We start from the raw sequence: 17,408 nt of genomic DNA on the forward strand, positions 1-17,408 counted from the left end.
CCCCAGCCCCGGCCCAGCATGCACACCCAGAAGCTGAGTGTTACAGGCTACGTCGTGCCCACCCCAGATTCACATGTTGCAGCCCTACCTGGCCCCTGTACCTATGAATGTGGCCTTGTGGAAAGAGGGTCTTTAAAGAGGCAGTTGAGTTAAAATGAGTTCATACGGGGCCCTAATCCAGTATGACTGGTGTCCTTCTAAGAAGATATTAGGACACACACACACACACACACACACACACACACACACACACACACGAGGACAGGGAGAAAGCAGCGCTTACAGGTTAAGGAGAGGCCTCACCAGAAACCAATCCTGCGGACCCTGTATCTTGGACTCCCAGCCCCAGGACCGCGAGGCCTCTGTGGCACTTGCCAGGCCCCCATCTGCAGCGCTTTGTTATGCAGCCGAATCACGGACACCTAGGGCAGGGCGGCAGTGCAGGGGGTGACCCGGGCTCCCCTGGCAGCTGGGTGGGGACCAGGACAGTCTCACCTCCAGACAGATGACGGAGCCCTGGTGCTCCCGGAACACCCGCAGCTGCTCCCCACTCAGGATGTCCCAGGCACGGATGGTGGCGTCGGTGCTACCCGTGAAGGCCGTGTGGCCGGGAGTGTCCAGCACCAGGCACAGCACTGCGCCCGTGTGGCCCCGCAGTGTCTGGTGGCAGCAGCCGCTGGCCACCTGCCATACCTTGGCCGTGCCGTCCGTGCTGCCAGTCACCAGGAGCCCCCCAGCCACGGCCTCCTCCACACAGGGAGCGCTGGGGAGGTCCCACGGGGCAGAGTAGGCTAGAGGCAGCACACAGTTTCGGTGGCCCTGGAACTCCCGGGATATCTGCCCCTTGTCCAAGCTCCAGACCCGAGCTGTCCGGTCGTAGGAGCTGCTGAAGAGCTGGTTGTTGGCAACCAGGATCCTGGGGGCAAGAGGGAAGGGGTCAGGGATCAGAAGGCACGGGTTCCAGAATCCACACAGCCTCCCAACGGGCCATGCTCAGCACTGCAGCTAAAATAACCTCTCCCTGTGTCTGCCCAGCTTGCCACACTCACCTTCCAAAGTCCAGCTCAAATTGCCCCCACCTCCAGGAAGCCACCCTGATTCCCCTCATGCCCACCCTTCCTTGCCTGCCCCTAGGCAGGTACCTGTAGCAGGGACCAAGCTTATATACTCTGCTGGGATCCCTCCAACATCCCCACAGCAGCTCTCCAGGAGCAGCGGGAAGGGGGTAGGGGTAGGGGGTAGGGGGAGGAGGTAGGGGAGCACAGCCCTCCCAGCTTGCCCAGAGTTGAAAAGCTTCTGGGGATGCAGGGTTTTCAGCCTAAGACTGAGAAAGTCCAGGGCAGAGTGGGACATGCTGGTCACCCTGGGAACAGGGCCGGCTCAAGGGGCTGGGCCGGGGCACTTCAGATGAGGGCCCTGCGAGGCTGGAGAGCACTGGGAACTCCCATAGTGCACCCAGGGGTGCTTGTGGGAGGCACAGCCAGGAATCATGCCACAGCCAGTGGCGGCCTCTGCTGCCAGCCTCATGGCAATCCCCATGCAGACTGAGGTCACAGCCTCAACAGGGTTCCAGCCACAGGGCTGGGAACTGGGGGTTGGGTAGCCAAGAGAGTCCGTCTGTGATACCTTAACTTGTATTAACCTAATTGACTCTCTCTTAGCTGAGAAAGCTGGACAGATGGACTCCATTTGGCTCCTTCATTTGCAAGACATTAAGGGTTCCTTACCCACCCTTCCTCAAGGACTTAACTTGTGCAAGCTGACTCCCAGCACATCAAAGAATGCAATTAACTGATAATTGCTGTGCAATTAACTGATGTTGTGGCAAGCTACATCTGCAGTTCCCAGGAATTCGCCAGATCGATAGTACCGAAAGCCCCCGCGTTTGTGTCCGGTTGATAGCGCCCAAAGCCCAACCTTGTGATGGATTTAAAGCCCCGGCACCTGGAATTGTTTGCTTTCCTGTAACCATTTGTCTTTTTAACTTTTTTCCCTGTTTTACTTCTGGAAGATTGCTACAGCTAGACTCCCCCGCTCCCCTTTCTAAACCAAAGTATAAAAGAAAATCTAGCCCCTTCTTCCGGGACGAGAGAATTTTGAGCACTAGCCGTCTCACGGTCGCCGGCTAATAAAGGACTCCTGAATTCGTCTCAAAGTGCGGCGTTTCTCTCTAACTCGCTCGGTTACAACACGTCCATGCAGTGCAACTGACCGACCATGGGAGACCAAGGCCCCCACACAATATTCACGACTCTTATTTTCATTTTGATGAAAACCAAGAGCTCCCCAGAAAAACACACATTTGCAGTAGCTGCACATTCAGTGCAGAGCTTTGCACAGAACCTCAGGGGGTCTGCACACACACCCTTGGTAAGAAGCCCTGCACCCCAGAAGAGGAGACCGCCAAGGGATGTGGCCGTGGCTGCGCTGGAGCAAGATGCATCCCTGCCAGGGTGGGACCCTCCTGAATCAGGACCTCGGCCAGACCTGCTGCTCCTCCCGCCCTCCCGAGAAGGGCTTGCCGGCCAGCCTGGTGTGGACAGGAGACCCACTCAGGGGACAAGCCTGCTGCCTCCCGCCTCCGCAGGGTCCCAATAGCATTCCTCACTTCCCACAAGCAGCTCAACAACACAGGCTGCACTCAAATGCCAACTACCCCTTTCCAGCTGGCTTCTTCCCTAAGACTCAGATAGGATGATTTTCACGAAATGTTTTTTTTGTTTTGTTTTGTTTTTGAGATGCAGTCTCACTCTGTTGCCAAGGCTGGAGCACGGTGACACGACCTCAGCTCACCGCAACCTCCACCTCCCAGGTTCAAGTGATTCTCCTGCTTCAGCCTCCCGAGTAGCTGGGACTACATGTATTTTTAAAGGAAATGATGCCTTGATGCTGCTGAGGCAAAGTGCGGGAGGAAGAGGGTGTAGTGGGAGGAAGAGGGTGTAGTGGGAGGAAGGGCACAGCGGGAGGCCTTGGGGCTGGAGGGGGTGGCTGAGTCCTGCCTGGTGTGAGAAGGCAGGGACACCAGGCCACTGAGCCATCGGTGACCCCGAAGCTCACAGGCCTGACCTGGCTCTGAAAACATGGGAGGAAGTGAGTTCCTCAGGGATCTCACTGATTTATGAGGACAGTTACTTAATCATGCCAATATCTACACAGAGCTGTGGGTTTGGAGCCGCGACTGATCCAAAATAGTGTGTGTATTTGTATGTGTTGTGAGCACATGTGTACATGCGTGCATGTGTATATGTATGTGTGTGTGTACACGTGCATGTGTGCTGTGTGTGATGTGTGCCTGTATGTACTTTGTGTGTATATGTGTATGTTTTGTTGCTTGTGTAAGTTGTGTGTCTATGTGTGTGCATGTGTGTGTTGTGTGTGCATATGTGTAAGTTGTATGGGTGTATATGTATGTTGTGTGCATGTTGTATACGTGTGTAATTTGTGTATGAGTGTATATGTTGTGTATGTGTACACGTATGTGTAAGTTGTGTGTATGTTGTATATGTATATTGTGTGTGTGCACGTAAGTTGTGTGTATGGTGTATATGTATGTTGTGTATGCATGTGTATGTAAGTTGTGTGTACGGTGTATATGTATGTTGTGTATGCATGTGTATGTGTGTAAGTTGTGTGTATTGTGTATATGTATGTTGTATGCATGTTGTATGTGTATGTAATTTGTGTATGAGTGTATATGTATGTTGTGTATGTGTGCACGTGTGTATGTGTGTGTGTATGTTGTATATGTTGTGTGTGTGTGCACATAAGTTGTGTGTATGGTGTATATGTATGTTGTGTATGCATGTGTATGTGTGTCAGTTGTGTGTATGGTGTATATGTATGTTGTGTATGCATGTGTATGTAAGTTGTGTGTATGGTGTATATGTATGTTGTGTGTGCATGTGTCAGTTGTGTGTGCACATGCAAGAGTAAACCTGGCCGAGCATGATTTCTACCTTAAATGGTCCAGTTTTGCTTTTGAGAAGCATCTGACAGTTGTGGGTTTGGCAGCTGAGGGCCCACTGGTCACTGCTGGCAGGCCTTCTCCCTGCTGAGCCCATCGTAGCCTCTGCCTGACTCATAGGAGGGTGCTCCCCAGCCCCATTCTCCTCTTCCTTGGCAAACTTCTTTCTCAGGGAAGTCAGAGTGCTGGGAAGAGGCCAGTGGAGCTGTGAGCCCTGAGTTATCTGGCCCCTTCTTTACCACCTTGTGGGCTGCCTGGGCAGGTCTCAGGGCCTCACCTGCTTCAGCTGAGGAAGGCTGGGGCCAATCGGGCACCCTACCTGATGTCTGCATACCCCCCATTCACTCTAAGAAGTCCCCACATCCCTTCAGCCTCCTCCTCAGGGTGTCACCCAGCTCCCTGCCCGCCGACTATGGATTATCGGTTCTGGCTACAGCCATCTGGGACTCCAGCGAGCTGGGCTGATGGCTCTCCCTGCCTTTCCTGTCCCCCCTGTGCTGGTCCACTGAGTAGGGGTTCCCGTCAGAGCTCAACCAGCAGCATCCCTCTGGCGGGGTTCATCCTGTCTGGTCTGCGCCCCCAGCCCCACCTTCAGGACCCCCCCAGTGCCAGCCTGCACCACCCTGTCTTTACTTGGGTCAGCTTCCAGGCAGCGCCCCTCCTCCAGTGCAGCTTCCAGGCCCGAGGGGCACCAGGAGGTTTCCCTCAGGAGTCCGAGGCGACCACCACAGGTGACTCCAACAGTGTCCAACTGATCTGATCAGCAAAGGAATTTCCATTGCTCAGCTCAGACCCAAATTCATTGAGAAAGGAACAATTCCAACCTTCTTGAGAAGGAGGGGCTGGGATATTTTCCACAGCCACAAAGAAAGGAGAGGCTTAAAAATACCCTCAACTCCATCTTCAGAACAATCCCCCACGCTCCTCCTCCTGTAAACCTTTGTCCACCATCGGGTCTCAATTAAACCATTTCCTACGGAATCTGTCCCCATCCATATGAGCTGCAGGCTCTGGTGCCTTTCCCTGCACCCAGCGGGAAGCTGCTGTGCCCCCAAGGGGAAAGCATTAGGCTCAGTTCAGAGGATGGGCATTGCCTCCCTGCCCCACACGCAGCCGTGGGCACTGAGCTTGCTACCTGTCCTGGGTCCACGTCACTGGGTGCTACTGACCACCTCCCAGCTGTTCACGTTTTTACTTCCCCAGAGAGCTGAGGGCCCTCACGTGCAGGGGCCCATATCTCTGACCCCTCAGCCCCACCAGGGGCCCATGGTGAGACTTGGCTCAAGCCCCCAGCCAGGCTGACCTGTTCACAATGGACGTGTGTCCTCGGTACACCTGCAGACACTGCCCGGTGAGCACGTCCCACCTCCTGATGGTGCAGTCGGCGCTGCACGTGAAGGCGGCCTCATCCTCCAGCTGGCAGAAGGTCACATAGCTTTCGTGTCCTGCAAATGAGGGACAGGAGAGATGTGAGCATACTGGGGATGAGCATACTGGGGATGAGCATACTGGGGATGAGCATACTGGGGATGAGCATACTGGGGATGCGCATACTGGGGATGAGCATACTGGGGATGAGCATAGTGGGGATGAGCATACTGGGGATGAGCATACTGGGGATGAGCATACTGGGGATGAGCATACTGGGGATGAGCATACTGGGGATGAGCATAGTGGGGATGAGCATACTGGGGATGAGCATACTGGGGATGAGCATACTGGGGATGCCAGCTGCTGCTTTTCTTCTGGGAACAATGTTTGGAAAGGGAAGAAAGCAGGATGTAGAGAGTGTTTGAAACAAGCTGGAGTCAATTAGCATTTGTTTTGTTTTGGTTTTTTTTGAGACAGAGTCTCACTCTGACACAAGGCTGGAGTACAGTGGTACGATCTGGGCTCACTGCAACCTCTGCCTCCCGGGTTCAAGTGATTCTCCTGCCTCAGCCTCCTGAGTAGCTGGGATTACAGGCGCCCGCTGCTACACCGGGCTAATTATTTGTATTTTTAGTAGAGATGGGTTTTCGCCATGTTGACCAGGCTGGTCTCGAACTCCTGACCTCAAGTGATCCTCCTGCCTCGGCCTCCCAAAGTGCTGGGATTACAGGTGTGAGCCACCGTGCCCAGCCCTCAACTCATCCTTTTTAAAGAGTGACTTCAGTCTGAGTGATTCTCAGGAAGCATGGGGTACCAGTGAGGCAGGACAGATAGTCAGGGAAGTAGCCATGTCCTCAGGATGCAGCAACCATGGCGACTGCGCTGTCAACACAGTAAGCCCCAGGATTCGCATGGCAGGCAGGCTCATTCAAGCAAAGCTGTCTCCAGTAGGGACTTCCCCTGTAGAGAGCACGTGCACTTTGATTTTTACCTGTCCTCAGAGTGACACTCTGCTCATTACAATAGTAAAAACACAGCCCTGCATGGAGATGTAAGATGCCAGTGAGACATGTGACGTATGAACAGGGATGCACAGCCACTGTGCATGTGCACACAGAACATGCTTCCCAGCAACCCCCTTCCCCACCTGCTCACGAATAATCAGGTAAGACTCCGAAAAAGGGATCCTTCCTCCAGCCGGTCTCTGCTGTCTCATCCTCATGGGCAGCCCACCCTGACTCCCCTCTCGGGGCATTCTGTCTATTCTGCACCTAACTTTCAGGGTATTCTTCCTCCTGTGCAATACATTGCTCTATGCTGCGTCTCCTTTGCTGTGTCTCGTTTCAATTCTTTTAAACTAAGAAGACAAGAACTGAGGTTTCACAGCAGCCATCAGCAGCAGGAGCAATCCATGGGTACTCGCCTGCACCTTAAACCCTGTTTCCTTGGCTTCCACTTTTGCCTTCCTCCCTCATCTCCTTCCCTCCTCATTCTTTATCATCTTCTTTTAGTCTTTTTCAAACCTTTCAGCTTTTGCATTCCACGTTTCCTCACCTGGGATGGGGACAGTGCCTGCCTCACGGGATGTAGCGCAGACTGAGGACAGAGGCAGCCGCAGAGGGAACGGCGCATGTTCACTATTTTTCTTACACTGGGGAGAGATACTGTGGTAGGCAGAACGACGGCCCCAAGACACCAGGTCCTAATCCCTGGAACCTGTCAATGTGACCTTACTTGGAAAGGGGTCTTTGTGGATGTGACGAGGTTAAGGACCTTGACTGAGGAGATTTTCCTAGATTATCCAGATGGGCGCTGAATACAACCACAGTGCCTGAGCACTGGGGACCAGGAAGAGGGTGACTCGGTGTCTGTAGGGAGAACAGCGGCTGGGAGAGCAGGCATGCAGGGCTGGCTCCACGGGGCGCCTCCAGGCCAGAGTCTGAGTGCTTAGCAGATGGCTGATGAGGCCAGAATGGAGGGCCAAGAGTGAAGGGCCGTGCCACGATGTCTGGGGTCCCAGCACCTGAGCTACCCCACCGGCTGGCTGGGACTCTATCTCATGGGTGCAGTTAGATAGCTTGACTATTGCCCTGGCTGCCAGATCAATGTTCATGCCTCAGGCATTGCTTAGCAGCCCTGGGGGCCCTCAGGGTCTCTGATGCTAGTAGGGCCTTCCCTTCAGGTAAAGATGGTGTGTACACAGTTGTCCCCCAATACCCATCAAGGATTAGTTCCAGGATCCCCTGCAGATACCAAACTCCGCAACGCTCAGGTCCCTGTGGTGTGGCATTTGCCCATAACCTATGCAATCCTCCCGCATACTTTAATTCATCTCTAGGTTACTTATGACAGCCACTGCCATGCCTACACATCACTTCACTCGTGTGGATTCAATGTAGTACTCGGTGAGCAGCGAAGCCAAATTTTGCTTTTTGGAGGCTTGTGGAGTTTTTTTTTCTTCCTGGATGTTTTTCATCTGTGGTTGGATGAACCCACAGGTGCAGAACGTGTTGGACAGGAAGGCCCAACTGGATTTGAGGAACTCAGGGACCAGGAAGTCAAATCAAAAGACTGTTAGAACTAAGAGCCATTTTACAGATGAGACAATGGACGAATTCAAACATCCACACATTTGGGGGAATGTACTGATTACACTAAGAATGTTGATAGAATTTTAAAATTTCATTTAGACAGCTGGTATTGGGTAGACAGGGATTTAAAATTCCTGGGTAGTTTCGAGCCAATTCACATCCACCCCTTCCCCCGACCCCCTGAGTTTAAGTTCAGTTACTCTTGGAAAAACACAACGTCCTGAGTTCTAAGAAACATAATTTAACAAAAAAGTTTTCCCATCTCCCTGGAGGGCATATACCAGGCTGCTAAGAAAACAATGCACGGATTAAGTCAACATTTGAAGAAACTGCAGATTCTGTTTCCTTTAAAATACATGTCGGCTTAAACATTGAGGGCAATGTGTTTGCCAAAACACAGGCTAGATTTTTGCCAACCCCAGAGGGTTTATAAAATATTTTAAGATTGTCAATAAACTTTCCCTGGGAACAGATTCGTCCCACCCTCCCTGCTGCCACCAGCAGGGCTCAGCAGAGAGATCCAGGCTGGAGACACCCAGGATAGAAAGGCGGTCAAGGTGTGCTGTGGGCATTCAGGTGCCGGGCACCCGCCTAAGGATCCTGTGGGGCTGATGCCAAGCCCAGCTGCTCCCGCCCCATCTCAGTCACAGGAAGGTGAAGTGCAGGAGTGAGTCGTATGTTAAGTCAAGAAAAGCACTTAAAAGCCAATGGCAGCTAGTGAGCTGTGGCATCTATACGTGGTGGAACTAAAGCCTGAAGCCAGAGATGCTGCAGACCTGAAATGAGGGATCACTTTCTGATGTGTGTAAGGAATAAAGGATGTATGCAGATGATGGCAAATTGATAAGAATGTAAATACATACAAAGATTGAAGAAAACAGGCAATGATGAAGGTTAAAAAAACCCTCCATTTCTGAACTGGGCCAGGCTGCCCTGATGCCCTCTGCCCTCTGCCCTGTGGCAGAGCCTGGCACTGAGCCAGCAGAGGCCCACAGCGGTCAGGGTTCTGCTGTGGATAGGCTCTTCCCCTGGGTTTCCAAGCAGTCACCCGCATCTGAACACACACCCAAGTGAGTCACGGGTCAGAGCCGGGCCAACAGAGCATGTCCCCAACCCCAATCCCCATGTTCCACAGAATACTAACCAGGCCTCCACTGGCCCAGGCCTGCGGGATCACCCTAGCACGGAGGACACGGACCCAGGCCTGCCACCCCTGGAGCTGAGGCCCTCACCCCAACGAGGCACCCACCCCAACCCCGCGGACCCCAGGACCGAAGAGGGAAGGCGTTGGGGAGGGCGGGTTCATCGTACCTCCAGGGGCTGCAGGGATTGTGCAGAATAAGCAAAAAAGCCAAACTAAAAATAAATATTTCTGAAGGGATGAAGAATGCAGATAAGATGCAGTTATTATGTTCAAAGAACATGCTGAGGCCGATAGTTTTCTGCCAAGGTAGCGCCTGCACATCCTGAGGACTCACTGGAAGTTGCAAGTCAAACTGCTCCCTCCCTCACCACCCCATGCAGGAAAAGCAGCTCAGAGCTTCAGACCTGGTGGTGGCAGGTCTCCGCTGGCGGTGGGCTGCAGTGGGCCTGTTGCCCCAGACTTGCATGGAAGCTGTGTCTCCCTTCCCTGTGTCCCAGCTTCAGACAACGGACTGGACAGCTGCCCTGGTGGCCACACGGGGCAGGGATGGCACTGCTGACCTGGCTTACTCCAGCCCTTGTAGCACAAGGGGTTATTTTCACTTGGGAAAGCCCCACTGAGCCTGCCGTCCAGGACTGAGCCTTCCTCTGCTCCCCAATCCCCCTCTTTTCCACCCTGCCCCCACCAACTACATGAATCCACAGTGTGCTCACTCTTATCTAAGACTCCCACTGGGTTAGATAAAAGGGAGCCCACCGTGGGTTCGGACAAGTGGGAGCTGCAGGTGGAGACTCTAGGTCAGGATACGTTCCCCTTCCCCAGCTCCGACCCTGCAGGGCTCCCTCAGACTGGCTGTGGCCATCCAACCTGGAAGGAAGCCCTCTCAGCTGTTTCTAGGATGCAGCGGCTGCATCCCGGACTCAGGCCCAGAAGAGGTGGCAGCCTTGCTGGTCTGAGCCACAGTCACTCTGGTTCTTCTATGCTCTACCTGCATTTTGCAGAGTGTCCCTTTATTAAACTCTCCTGTTAGAATCCAGTTTTGAGGGTGCTGGGACCCTGAGGCAGGTGACATCTGGGCCCAGAAGCACCGACAGTATGGCTGAAATGGACACTGAAGTGGCCACCAGAGACTTGTAGCAAATCTGCAAGGCCCCACTTTGAACCAAGACCTATGCAGCTTGGCTTTCTGGACTTCTCCGGTGGGAGCGGTCACTTGCCCCCAAGCCGTGTGAGGCTGCTGTAGCTCTTGTTACTGGTGTGCTCCAGGCCTCCTTCAGCCCAGTCTTCTCCGCCACTGCTCTCCTGCCAGGTTTCACAGGGAATCTCCTAAACCACAGGCTCCCAGCAAATGGGAATGTGCGGTTGTACCCAGGAAATGAAACACAATCCCCGCCCCCTCATGTTAGAAGCCGAGGAAGCGAGTGGGACAGCCACAGTGGGCTGCCACCTTCAGGCTGAGTCCCCTACTCAACTGGAACAGGATAGGATAGGCACCACCATTTTGGAAAATGCCACTCATCTCACCAAACCAACAAAGTGCCCCCAAGTAAGGAGATACCCAATGAATAAACCTGAAAAAGAGGGGGTCAGGGATAAGCACGTGGCAAGTAATTCTTCTCTTTGCAGAGTAATTGCAATGAAGCCTTTTTCACTGTGAGCCAGCCCCTGACTGCCCCTGCTGCCATGAACACAGCCAGAGGTCTCCAGAGGAAAGACCTCTAGAGAGGTCTTAGGAGTCGCCAGCCCCAGCCGCTCTGCCCAAGAAATCCAGGACTGGCCAACCACAGGCTCCTGTGGGCCAGAGCTGTGCAAGGACCAGGAAGGAGCCGGAGTGGAAAGATCTAGATTTAGAGTGAGGACGCTTCTAGGGATGGGGCCACCACAGACCAACCGTGTGGTCCGGACACAACTTCCCCTGCAGTGGCATCTGGGGTAAGAGAAGCGCCATGCAGTCTTCAGAAGCCCTCTCTGCCACAGACCAGCTGCGGCACCCTGGATGAGTCCTGCAACCGCACCGCGCCTCCGGGGATGTTGGCGACAGCACCCACCCCATTGTCGGTGGTATCTAGAAAACAACGGGAATGCCGCGTGTGCTGCTAAGGAATCTGCACCTCCCACTCTCCTCTGTAAACTGGTGTCAATCCCACCCGCCTCAGTGTCGTGAGGATTATCATTACACAATAACAAAGCACAGAGATGTGTATTTATAAAATATGGGGCACTAAACAAATGTTAAGACGTTTTAATATTTCACTGATACAAAAAAAATCCTGCGGGAGAAAGGAACTGGCAAGACCTTGCTCTCCTTGGGGGTCCACACCAAAGGACTGTCACACACTCGCGATGACTCTTACAAGTTGAGTGTATCAGCAGAATCTCAGGATACAGAAAGATGACCTCTGTCCCCGTCCTTGAAAATTTCTGAAATGTCAACCCATATAATAGCAAAAATAATCCTAGCAAAATGGGCTGCAGTTCTTTCATTCCAGTTTCCTGCTTGAGTGGGGACAGCCCTGCCCTCAATTAGGGCAGAAGATCGGGCACCCTCCCTGGAAAGCGAGTGTAAGTACCTCAAGGGGACAAGCAGCCGTGAGGGTCACCAAAGTGGGTGTGAAGGAAGGAAGCGCAGGTGCCAGGCACAGAGCTGGGCAGGAGGGTAGGCCCTGGAGGCTTGGTGAAGCTCCAGAGCTGCCATGGGGGCAAAGCCAAGGACCCACCAGGCCACAGGCAGTCTGGCAAAGCCTGGACCCCCACTGGGGAGAAAACCCACCTAATGAGCTGGGCTCCCACAATCCATCATCCCCAGCCCAGGGGCTCCCGGGGCCAGCTGTGCATAAGAACCACCCAAAAGCTTGTTAGAAATGCCAATTCTAGGCTGGGCGCAGTGGCTCACACCTGTAATCTCAGCACTTTGGAAGGCCAAGGCTGGTGGATCACCTGAGGTCAGGAGTTCAAGACCAGCCTGGCCAGCACGATGAAGCCCCAAGTCTAATAAAAATACAAAAAAATTAGCCAGGCATGGTGGCGAGCGCCTGTAATCCCAGCTACTCAGGAGGCTGAGGCAGGAGAAAGGCAGGAGAATCGCTTGAACCCAGGAGGCGGAGGTTGCAGGGTACCAAGATCATGCCACTGCACTCCAGCCTGGGCAACAAGAGTGAAACTCCATCTCAAACAACAACAACAAGAAACGCCAATTCTACAGCTCTATTCACGGAGGACTGCATCACTGGATCCCAGGCCTGGGGATCCGCATTTCAGAAACACCACCCACCCCTCTACTCCCAATACAGTCTTATGTTTGGGAGCAATACCAACTGGACTTAACATTTCTAAAAGACCTCACATTTTCCGTTCCTGGTTGCATGCCTGTAAGTGTGTGTGGCTGTTTGGGGGCGATGTGGTTAGTTTGTGGCCACCTCTCCATTATCCACACCAACTCCCAAGTAACCGGTAATCCAAAAGTCATCCCTGTTGGGTTTGAAATATCTACCCTATTTCTTTTTTTTGAGACAGAGTCTGGCTCTGTCACCCAGGCTAGAGTGCAATGGCACTATCTCAGCTCCCTGCAACCTCTGCCTCCTGGGTTCAAATGATTCTCCTGCTTCTGTCTCTCCAGTAGCTGGAATACAGGCGCCCCCCCACCACGCCCGGCTAATTTTTTGTATTTTTATTAGACACAGGGTTTCATCATGTTGGCCAGGCTGGTCTCAAACTCCTGACCTCCGGTGATCCACCCGCCTTTGCCTCCCAAAGTGCTGGGATTACAAGTGTGAGCCACCACACCTGGTCAACTGCTCTTATTTAAAACCATCAGTATCAGGATTAGCCAATATTGGGGCTAATATCCTAGCTAAGTTGGAAGGCCTGAGAGAGGTCACAGAGAGTTCACTGATGATGATGATGGAAAAGCCGGCGGTGATCAAGAACTACCCACAACAGAAAGCCTCCCGGCTCATCCACTGCATGTGCTACCTGGGCGGTAGGAGGGTCAGAGCTGAAAGGACCTCACAGTGCACAGGACAGGCCCAGGAGAAGGTGAACCCGAGGCACACTGACCTCCTGAATGAGTACAGGACACAAATAGAAATCAACAGGCATGCAGGCGGGGTTTACAGCAATGAGAGGGCTCAGACTGCCATCTACCCCTCACTGGCTGTGCGACCTGGACAAATTCCTTAACTCCCAGCCTGCTTCCATGTCTGTATGTGGGGTAACATAGTGTGACGACGGCACACTTCTCCGCACCGCTGGCTCTTAACAAGCCCCTATTATTACTACGATAGTCGTCAACAGGAAATGCCAGAAGAGCACAATTGGCCACAAAGAGGCCACAAAACACCTAGAGACAAGGGAAGGTTTGCTTAGAAGGGGTATATGTTTAACTTTTTGTTTGTTAACATTGTTGTCAAGGGAGATTTCCTGACGCTGGTTGACAAATGATCTTCGCCTTTGTAGCGGACGCCCCCCGGCCGCACCCTGCTCTGCACCCGCACTCCACCCCCGGACCTCACCCTGCCCTGCCGAGAGCTCAATAGCCAGATGGTGGGCCCAGACAAACGCTCTTCCGCGAGTGTGCGGGGATGAGCGGGGCTGGACTTCTAGAAAGGGATCTGCGGGCGCCGGAGCTGGGGTCCGCGGTCTGGGGCCGGTGAGCGACGGCGAAGAGGGCAGGGAGGGGGTGGGAGGGTCTACCTTGCAGGAGCGCGCAGCACTGGCCGTCGGCGGTGCTCCAGAGCCGGGCCGTGCCGTCCTCGCTGCCCGTCAGCAGGCGCTGCCCGTCGGGGCTCAGGCTCAGCCAGTTGATGCCCCCGCGGTGGTCCGCGCAGACCTTCAGGACCGACCCTCCGCCTCCCATCCCGCTGGCCCGGCGGGGGACAAGAAAGAGCTGCGCCCCGCTAGGAAGGGGCGCTCCGGAGTCCGCGCGGCGTCTCCGTACGGCAGCGGCCCGCGGCCATCGCGGGGAACTGGGACGCCGACTCCTGGGGAGGCATGTGACGAGGGTGAAGGACCCTAGCTCCTCGCTGCCTCCAGCCTCTGGGCCCGCGAACCCAGGGCGCTGCGGGGGTCGGCCCACTCCGGACCCCCGCCCTGGGTAGACCAGTCCTGGGAGCGCGGGCAGAGAGCACCTCCTTCCCGGCACCGCTCGGAGGACCCACACCCCACCCGGCGAGCCAGGCAGCGGCGTCTCGGGTGCACAAGGAGCCCCCAGCCTCCTCTCGCGCCCACGGGGCGGGGGCGGGGAGAGGAACATGGGAAGCCGAACGCCCCGCGCCCTCCCCGGCCGAGCGCGGAACAATAAGGTCCAGCCTGGCTCCTCCTCAGAGACCACCCCTCACCCGATCCCCTCCCACTTCTCGGGCTGCGCCCCAGCCCCCATCCCGCGCGCCCGCAGCCTACCCCACCCCCTCGACCCCCGCCGTCACTGCGCGGATCCCGGGGACGGCTCCACGTGAGACCCTCCCAGCTGTCAGGGCTGCGCCTCTGGGCTCTGCCTTTGCCACCTCCGCCGCTGCCGCCTGGGTCCCCTGAGCCTAGGCCCGGGACGAGGGAGAAGGAGGCAGACAAAGGGTCCGGGTGGGGAGAACCGCGCGCCAGGAACTCATTTGGGGCGCAGCTCCACCGACCCCTCGGCTGCTCGCCTCCACCAGGCAAGCCAGGTCCTCCTGTGCTCTGAGCCCTAAGGATCCTGCCCGAGGGACTCTCGGGGACTTGGGGACGGTCCCCCGATGGAAGGTGCGACAGGGAAAGCCCCGAGTCCGCCCTCCCTGGGAAATCACGTGCACACCCCGGATTCTACTTTGGTCCGGCCGGAGTGGGGATGGGGTGCGAGCCGCTGACGAGCCGCTGACGGGTCGGTGGAGCCGGGATGTCAAGTTCATCTTCCAGCCGCCGCGAGCTCCCTCGGCCTGGCGCATCTCTGATGGCCCCCAGGGTCGGCCTGAGCCCTCCTGGAGTGCCTGGCGGCTGGTTTCCATTAGGGCAGTTCCGGCGCCGACTTCGCTGGGGGCGGGGAAGGTGACCCCCCCCCACTCGGATCCCCCAGGTCCTAAAGGTAGCAGGATTTCCAGAACTCTCCAGGGCTCTCTCAAGAGCCTGGGGGAGCAAGGCAAGGAAGGGGCGTCTTTGGCGAGCCAGCCCGCAACGGGACGACCAGCCCTGCACGCTCTGCTCTATGCAGACTCCAAAAGGAAGCCCCGTCGTGGGGTCTCCCAGGGCCTTGGGTCTTTTATGCCTTGAGTGGCCTAACCAGAGAAATACGTTGTTTTCCCTCAAAACTTGTAAATCTGCTGGCGCCTCAGCTTAAGGAGCGTGGCCCTTCCTTAGCAGGTGCCGGAGAGGGGGCCAGTGGAGAAGCGTTAGGGCGAGATTTGGGGTCATCCAGCCAAAGAGAGGGAGGCCGAAAGGAGAAACGTTCTCAGGAGGTGGAAGCTTCAGAATTTGGATGCCTGCGGGAGGGAGAGGACAGGGAGCCTCGTGCTGAGAGGCTGGGTAGACGGTTTTGTCCCCTACGGGCTGATCACGAGTTCCTCTTAGGAACCAGTGAACCTCAGGGGGCCATTGCACATCCAGGTGTGAACTGCGGTGTGGCCCCCAGGTGAGGACAGACAGGGTGTGGTGGGGTCTTGGGCAGGCCCTGCGCTGCAGCCCTTGGGGAAGGTGAGTGTGAGGACCACGGAGGCTGGGAGGGTTTATCTGGAGAAGTGCCAGAGGAAACCCAAAGTTTCTTGGCAGAGGAGCCAAGGAGACCCAGGCATCCACTCTTTTGGAGACTAAGAGGGGAGGGGTTTGAAAGCAGTTTGGAAGCTGGGGACAGACGGTAGGTTGGGCGAGCTTGCCTGGTCGTGGGCCAGAGGAAAGAACCACTAGGAGAAAAGCTTAACTTTCAAGGGGGTCAGGCAGGATTCCTGAGCAAGGTGGCACCCATGAACTCTGGTTCCTCTCTTCCGCAACCAGGCAACCAGCGCAAGCCGTCAGCCCCGTGCTCAGCTCCCAGCAGGCAGCGGGTTCTGAAGCGCCAGCGCCATCAGCTTGGAAGCCTGCAGTCCACACACGGCTGACCTTGCCTACTTCCTCTTTCCAAGTTGACAGATTTTTTTATTTTGGCCTCTCCACCTTCCCCACCCGTCCTTCTCTGGTTTGGCACAAAGTGGCCCCCTGGTGGGGATGAGCAGCCGTCTCTGGGGGTTGAGTCTGGACTGTAGAGCTGTAGGTGCAGACGTCCTCAGCCAGCCTGTCTTCCCTTTTCTCTTGCCGGTCGTAGATTCCAGACTCTCTTCTGGGAAATTGCCCCCAAATCTAACAAGAGTACAAGAAGCTGGGGAGACTGGAAAACAGCACCAAATTCCCCTGAAACTGAGGTCTCCCCTAATTCCCCTGAAACTGCGGTCTCCCCCACCCTCCACCTTGAGATAGCGAAGCTATAGAGACCCAGGAGTCAGGCTGGGTCCCCAGCAGAACCTGGGCTCCCTTCCCCTTTCACACCTTTAACTCTTCTGGAGCCTCCAAGAGGGCCTGAAGTCCAGTGGTGCCCAGGCCTTCTTGGACCTAATCAGTTTATAAATGGAAGGCACCATGGGAAGGGAAACTGGTAGGAGGAGATGGTTAAGCTTTAAGAAGCAAGAAAGGGGCAGTGGTTAACAGGTGAAGGGTTGTGGGGGTGCATTTTGTGCCAGGGAGTGCTTATTTCCGTGCCACAGGAACTGCCACAATTTACCCTGCTGGAAAGAGTGACCTTCTGGGGCCTCTCTGAGAAGCATGGAGAAAGCTGGATATTCTCAAGTTGTGTGTGGAGGGGGGGTGGAGGGTGACAGAGGGAGTCACCTTGAGGGGCGCCCACAGGGAACGTCATAGCCAGAGCTTTGTCAGAATTGCTTTTTCCCTTCTGGCACAACCTGCAGTGCTGGTGGTGAGGGTGCCTGTGGTCATCGTCATCTTCATAGTTTGGGTACTTACTGTGTGTCAGGTACTGTGCTAAGTGCTAGTATTTTTCAACAGGACAGAAACCTTCCCAGTCCTGCAACCACCTGCAGACTCTCACAAGCACTGTGTTCCCGGGAGAAGACCTTGCTACCCCAGGCCCAGGGGAGTCGAGAGAAAACAAAGCCCTGAAGGTTTTTCACCCCAGGGGTGAGAGTGCGAGATCCAAGATATACTTGAGGGAAATTGTGCAGATAGTCCCAACTTAGCATTGTTCAACTTTATGATGGTATGAAAGTGATGGCATTCAGTAGAAATTGTACTTCAAGTGCCAATACAATCACTGTTTTTCACTTTTGGTGCAGTATTCAATAAATCACATGAGCTATTCAACACTTTACTATAAAATAGGCTTTGTGTA

The 17,408-nt window shown here is 54.9% G+C and overlaps 1 protein-coding gene across 50 annotated transcripts in view; it reads right to left on the bottom strand.

Annotated features, from left to right (window-relative positions):
• The window catches only part of WDR86 (WD repeat domain 86), a 35,679-nt gene extending 20,616 nt beyond the window's left edge, over positions 1-15,063 (bottom strand). For 34 of the 50 annotated variants that reach the window (XR_010585956.2, XR_012433067.1, XR_012433077.1 and 31 more), the window contains exons 1-4: positions 13,763-15,063; positions 6,327-6,374; positions 5,268-5,409; positions 496-916 (exon numbers count right to left, since the gene is read on the bottom strand). Coding sequence is in view for 6 of the 50 variants with exons in the window: in XM_074036378.1 (XP_073892479.1) it covers positions 496-916; positions 5,268-5,409; positions 6,327-6,374; positions 13,763-14,321 (1,170 nt within the window). In the remaining 44 variants the exon portion in view is untranslated. The remainder of the gene's footprint in view (positions 1-495; positions 917-5,267; positions 5,410-6,326; positions 6,375-13,762) is intronic. The other 16 variants (XR_012433075.1, XR_012433074.1, XR_012433081.1 and 13 more) reach the window with 4 other exon arrangements.
• Between the last annotated feature and the right edge of the window lie 2,345 nt (positions 15,064-17,408).

This window comes from Macaca fascicularis, chromosome 3 (assembly GCF_037993035.2).
Source record: "Macaca fascicularis isolate 582-1 chromosome 3, T2T-MFA8v1.1".
Classification (NCBI taxonomy): Eukaryota; Metazoa; Chordata; class Mammalia; order Primates; family Cercopithecidae; genus Macaca; species Macaca fascicularis.